The 6,454-nt window shown below is 34.4% G+C and overlaps 1 protein-coding gene across 2 annotated transcripts; it reads right to left on the bottom strand.

Moving 5' to 3' along the window:
- Positions 1–867: 867 nt before the first annotated feature.
- On the bottom strand, positions 868–4,831 carry LOC105125390 (Haloacid dehalogenase-like hydrolase (HAD) superfamily protein). 2 transcript variants are annotated; one of them, XM_011025805.1, is made up of 9 exons: positions 4,448–4,831; positions 3,879–3,949; positions 3,547–3,705; positions 3,124–3,190; positions 2,675–2,770; positions 2,364–2,410; positions 1,984–2,064; positions 1,238–1,336; positions 1,095–1,155 (listed from the first exon to the last, which is right to left on the bottom strand). In XM_011025805.1, the coding sequence occupies exons 1-8, from the start codon at positions 4,787–4,789 to the stop codon at positions 1,261–1,263; spliced, it is 939 nt and encodes a 312-aa protein (XP_011024107.1). In that variant the 5' UTR covers positions 4,790–4,831; the 3' UTR covers positions 1,095–1,155; positions 1,238–1,260. The 2 variants fall into 2 exon arrangements, with proteins under 2 accessions (XP_011024106.1, XP_011024107.1); XM_011025804.1 differs by lacking the exon at positions 1,238–1,336 and having other exon boundaries at positions 868–1,155; positions 4,448–4,830.
- Positions 4,832–6,454: the final 1,623 nt, after the last annotated feature.

Here is a 6,454-nt window from a genome sequence, read left to right as displayed (position 1 = left end):
TAAAATATTAAAATTATTGACTTTTTTTTTTTGTTAAAACTCATTAAATTTAGAGAATATTAAAAAAAAATATTGAGACTGCCGTTTAAGAAGTGTTATTATCGAATACAATTTTTCCACGTAAACTATTTTCCATAAAATGACTTATTGTGAAGCTTCTTGAAAATTGAGTTTAATTAGACTTTGGTATTACCACCATGAGCAAGCCAAAATGGGCAGGGCACAAATGACAGTAATCATGCATGTCATATGTGATATGATAGAGGTAACCCGCCGCCAACCATCGATGTGATCCTTTAGTCAAATTTAATTTCAAATATTAGCTTAGACTTTGGTGTGACCGTCATCATCATTGATCAGAGACCTGTAAATTATTATTTATTAATAATACATATATTATAAGTTACTAATCATCAGCTGGGTTTCTACTAGCCCTTCCAACATTTTTGCCGTAAAATAATAATTCTACACACTTTAGAATAATTCAACACACTTTCTCATTTAAAAAAATTAATAAAATTTAAATTTCATAATCTTTTTAATTAATAAACTCTAATATCATATCAACAACGAATTCAATCCTAAGTTAACCCAAGTTTAAACTTTTTTTTTGAAAAAAAATGTCCCTTCTATAATTAATTTAGTTCATCTTGTAATGAAAATTTATAAGCAATATAATCGGCATCTATTTTTATAATTCCTATGGTGATTTTTTGTGTTAAGCTATTTAGGATGTGGAAGTGATTGAATTATCCTTCAGACACCCCCTCTGTTGTGCAGTAGAAGGAGAATCCATGAATCTCATTACTTCTCCTGGTTAGGACACTACATGTCATAAGAAGAGATAAGATTGGTTGGAGATATCTATAGGCATAGGATGGCATAGCATTTGGCTTCTGTTCTGTTTCATTTCAATGTTCAAGATTTGATCAGCATTGAGGCATGAAAGGTCTTAATTAATCATGGATAAAGTTTATTACATATTAAGAAAATATATATATGAGGAGTGGTGATTATGAAAATAATATGAGCTAGCTGACATACTGCTTCTCAAGAAGACTTCCGCAGAAGGCCAAGTCGAAACACTCCTCTGGAGGATCCCCAATGCAATCAAAGACCGCGTCGGCATTCAAGAAGTCCTCGTCAGCTGTGTAACTGCAATCAAAATGTTAAGATTTTCCAAAACATTAGTTCGATGTATTAACAAACGAAGGATTACAGTAACATGTCAACCCATGAGATCGAATTATCAGTTGTTGGTTATAGATGTGCGGAAGAAGAAAGAACTATGTTCTCAAACCCAAAGTTGACAAGGCTGCAAGTTGAGTAGGTTTTTCTGAAAAAGAATAAGAAAAGAAAACATAAATGAACATAATGCTCCGGAAGGCAGCATGCATTGCTGCTCTGAGGTTGCTAAGAGTGTGATCAGGTTAACATATTGTGTTAGAGATGGATGAATACAAATGCTGCATATTGTATCCCAATCCTAGTACTTATTGACTTGAAGACAGCATGTAGTTGAAGCACAGTCTAATTTTATTGTGAGTCTGTGACTATTGATAATTATGTAAGAACTGGGGACGTGGAGAAGAAAACATGCATGGGATGGTGATATGTCTTAAGAGCTGGGATGTAGCAGTAAAATCTCAAGAGCTTCTAAGTGGAGACTATAGACCACACTCATGGATGGCTTAAAAGATCTTCTCTTAGCTCTACAAGGAGATCGGATATAGTTATAAGGAAATCATTCAAGCATGGCCTCATGGTCTCAAGGATTTCCGAATGAAAAAAAGCGTCAGTAATCACTCAATTGAACAAAGGTTAGGTGATGTCCTCTAGCATCCAAAATCACAACGCATGGGAAAAGGCAACAAGAAAGCAGCTTTTGTTTCTTCAAATAAGTACCGGACTGTTACCTTATAAAATTCTCAAGGGAAGTAAAAAGCTCAATAATTCTGCTTACACGGAAGGAAAGTAACTTACCCGCTCTTTGTTACTATACACTTCATTCCAGCAGCTTTGGCAGCTGCAAGACCTATTGCACTGTCCTCCACCACTACACAGCTGCAGAGATGAAAATCAAAGAATATCCTTAACAAATTAGAACTTTTTAACTTGCTTAATGAAAGAAAAATGTAGGAAACTAGCCTATGGCAAGAACATGCATAAATTCATCTGTCCATTTAAGAATTAGAGCATATACCAGAGAAGCCTTGAAAAGGAATTATGAAGTTGATTTTATCAAATAATTGATTGTAGCTTACAAGAACTGATCCATCCCAAAGTCACTGGGTATATAACTATATATCTTGAGAGAAACCTGATTTTTTGTCTATATTGACATGAAACATATTCTGTGGTACCTTGAAGGATCAACACCCAGAGTGTTGGCTGCTAATGTATAAATGGCCTGTTAGGAAGAATAAATGACATTATAGCAAGCATCAGCGCATCAGACCCAGAGTTTTCACAAGCAAAAAAAATTTAGACAAAATCAAATGAGTAATAATAGAGGTGAGATTTCAATAATTGCAACTTCACAACGACAGTTGCATTTCTACACTGACTGAAAGACTTTATATAAATAGGGCCATAAAGATGAATTTGTAGCTTCAATTGCATAAAACCAAAATCCATGGTATCACTACTAAACCAAGGGAATAATAAAGTGTACCGGGTCAGGCTTTTTGCGTGGAACAACATCTCCTGCAAATATCTTGATCTTTTCTGCTCGTTCAGCCCCCAGCAGAAAGGAAACTATCGCGGAGACCTGAAATAAGGATTTTTAGTTTGGCGATCAAAATTTGCAATGCATCCTTGAATTAGTACCGTGTAATTTGCCAATAAAGTTATATAAGCAAAGTAATTAGATTTACCACTTCATCCAAATCGTGAAGTTCAAACACAAGAAATTTTACAAGAATGAAAAAGCTAACAGAGATGAATCCTCTTGCACTAACACACATTATGCAAGAGTTATGTTTCTTAAAGAAATGAAACTCGGACCTATCATACTTAAAAGTTTGGATGGCAGAAATGCAGATTTAATATCCACTGCAAAACCTGGGTCACATGGAACTAATCATACGAGCAATACAACTGTAAGAACCTGATTGTGCATACCGCCTTTTCATTAGAAGTGCTGCAGACAGCAACTTTTACTCCTTTTCCAAGAGCCTGATCAATCAGCCTGTAAAATTTGGCAGTACAACCGTTGGATTATTTATAATATTATTATATTAGATATTGAAGTGGAATGCTAAAAGTAAAAAGTTCTTGCATGATTATAATTCTCGGTTTGTATTTGTAACCCTAACCCCAACACATCCAAGGAGAATTCAAACAGATATGTCAAACGTATTAAAGCATTTGTTCTGCTAGAAACTATTGTTGTGACATTATCAAAAAAGAATAAGAAAAATGACAATTTTGCAAGCTAGGACTTAACTCGTATTAAGTTTGAAATTCTTGAAAAACATGCATAGCCAGTCAAACACAGGCATAAAGTACTAAAAGTGAACAGATTTGCGAGAGGAAGGCACTAACTTTGCAACGCCTGGTCGAAGAGGTAACAATTTCTTCTCAATAAGGGCCATGAACAGCTCTGTCTTTCGCTTATGAAGTGAAGCTATAAATTCCTTTCTCTCTTCTTCACTCTTGGGAGCTTTTTCCGGCCACCCAGTCTTGTTAAAGTAGGCTGTCATCCTACAAATACAAGAGTCGACTAATAACCAATTCAACTAGGGATATTTCAAACACAAGGAATGCTGCAAATTATACCTAGAGCTTTTACCTATGCAAGAAGTAAAGTAGTTGAAATTTTATAGGCCAAAACATAACTTGAAAAAGGCCATGAAATTACAAAGGGGAAACATTACCTCTCTTTTCCACCTCCTATTTTGAGCAACTCGCCATACAAATCCACATCCCAGCTCACTCCCAGTTCTCTCTGTGCAATAAATTAAACATCCAATTAACTCATCAAGACATCTATAGTTAACGTCTCTTCCAAAACCACACAAAAATGAAGCTAATTTATGTCTTCCTCCCACGGCAATAACACCTCATAAGAAACCAAAAGGTTACCATCAAGACTGTACTTTCATATTTATCCTAGTTTATCACCAATTATAAAGAGAAAAATAGAGAATAAAACAAGGATGTTATAAGCTTCATGTTCTCTATTCTATTTATTTTCCAGGAATTATAGCACTCAACTAAATGAATTGCGAAGAGCAAACTCAAGGGTGATCAAAATATCATCTAAGCAATTACAAACCAACAGTCCAGAAAAAATCCTCACCAAAAACAAATCCCATTTGGCAGAACTTAAAAAAAATCTCCAACTTACAACTAGTCCAACACCAGTGAATGATCAGACTAATCAAGCCTATAAAATACAGAACAAATAATCAAAGTTACACAAGAGAAAGAGAATGGAGAGTACTTCATTGAAAGTATCATTGAAAGAAATCCTGTGGCCATCTTTCTCAGTATCAACAAGCACGCCATCACAATCAAAGAGAAGAGCTGATGGAAGAACAGAAGATGAAGCTAAGCAAGTGATCCCGTTTGAAGAGCTACTCTTTTCCACCACTCTTGTTCTTGCTGTTTTGTTATAGACACGTATTCTTGTGCCCAGTAGCGAAGAAGATAAAGTCCTTTCATGGGATCTGAAGCTGCAAATGGAGGAAGTCTTAGTTTGGGTTATTGAGGAAGTAACAGTGGCAGTAGTAGAAGACAATGTAGCTAAGGAAAGAGAGATGGTAGTTGTTGATGATGATGCCATGTGTCTCTCTTTCTTCGCGAAATAGCATGTTTCTTTGGTGTCTTTTTAACGGTTTTTCGGTTCCAGACTTATCCACCATAGCGCCACAAATTGTTTTTTGGGATAGAAGGGCTGGGCTTGGGTTAGTTTAGGCTAAAATTTAGGAGCACAAGCCCTGCTAAACTAATAATTATAGTAAGAAATGGCCTAGCTCGATAGGTCAACTAGATGACGGCGGACTTGAGGCCTATTCCACGTTGTATTAGTGAAAAGATCATTAAGTTGGATTTAGATTTATAACTGTATTCAATTCAAATTTAATTTTGATAATTTTATAAATTATAAATTTAATTTTTTTATTTAAACTCAAGCAAATGAGGTATATTGAATTGGGATTCTCGGGTTGAATTTATATTTCTAATTGTCATGGATCCATATTTAAAAGCAAACTTCCACCATAGATTGTAGGTTACATAACATCCTTCAAGTTTAATTTTCATACATTACACCATCATTAAATTATATTTACCTCCTCCTTCCCTCCAATAAAAAGACAAGTTCATTCTTATTATGTTAAATCAATTTAATAGAAAATCCTTACATGTTATAGGGTCATTGCGCTGAAAATTTGTCTATCTATCTGTAAAAGCAGTAACTCTTCCAAATCAGCTCGTTGATTTAATCAAAAAACAGTCTCGTTATCCTGCCAAGAACGCAATCACACTCTGATACCACTTGTCACAGGGTCAATTTTAATCTCAAAAACAAACTTCACACGACTGTTTAGCCTGCTAAACTCAGCCCTTTCCTTACCGCATTTGTGTTTGCCTAGCAACTAAGTGTTTCCCACACTCTCTCCCGTTACATAGACAAGCAAGATACACGAACAAAAAGGTAGCAGAACACTTGTGCATGGCACACACACTAATGGACTTGTGTATCCTTTATTGACTAGAATAATGAAGGTCGGGAATCTTTCCTGTAATATCTTGTGTACTTGGTTTTGTACACTTTTACTTATGTATTTTACTTGTTTATGTAACAGGAGATAGTGTGGGAAATCTCTTGGTAAGGAAAACACTTGGTTGCTAGGCAAACACGAGTGCGGTGAGGAAAAGGCTGAGTCTAGTGAGGCTAGACTACCTCACGAGGTTTTTTTTTATGAAAAATTAACTTAATGACAAGTATAAGAACTTTGGAGTTAAAAATTTCTAAAAAAATAAAAATAAATATTTAATTCATAAGCTATCTAAAGATTTATATATATATATAGTATACTAGTTAAGTCTAGTTAATCAGGTTTCAAGAATCTTAACCTATCACCCGACCCGTGATATGAATTTATTAAGTCTTTTGATCGATTATCATTTGTAATATCCATATTATCTGATTTTGACAAATTGGGTTATGTCAAATAATATAAATATTATAAATGGGTTAATTTTTAAACATTTTTAGAAAAAACCTTGATTTTTATCAAAAAAAACATTCGCGGATTCTTTTCTAAAAAAAAAAAACTTTAAAATAATATCATTTTAAAAAAAAAAACTTGATTTGACTTGGTTCAGTCTATGTATTCCATGACTCTAGTGTTGGATTGGATCAGACCTTGAGTCAAGTCTTATAAATATGCCTAAAACTACTTGTTTCCTTCTTTTTCTTTTCTCTTTTTAAATTTCTAAACCA

Source organism: Populus euphratica, unplaced genomic scaffold, assembly GCF_000495115.2.
Source record: "Populus euphratica unplaced genomic scaffold, PopEup_1.0 scaffold22.1, whole genome shotgun sequence".
In the NCBI taxonomy this organism is placed as follows: Eukaryota; Viridiplantae; Streptophyta; class Magnoliopsida; order Malpighiales; family Salicaceae; genus Populus; species Populus euphratica.
Note: the sequence above shows the minus strand (reverse complement) of the source record. Positions and strands in the feature narration are given on the sequence as shown.

Bases quoted from the DNA above. Each gene is read 5' to 3' on its own strand.
- LOC105125390 (XM_011025804.1), bottom strand. From the start codon at position 4,789: ATGGCATCATCATCAACAACTACCATCTCTCTTTCCTTAGCTACATTG. The intron at 2,771-3,123 runs GTATGCACAATC...TCCTTATTTCAG, and splicing joins GCACTTCTAATGAAAAGGCG to GTCTCCGCGATAGTTTCCTT. The intron at 1,156-1,983 runs GTAAGTTACTTT...TTTTGATTGCAG, and splicing joins TGTATAGTAACAAAGAGCGG to TTACACAGCTGACGAGGACT.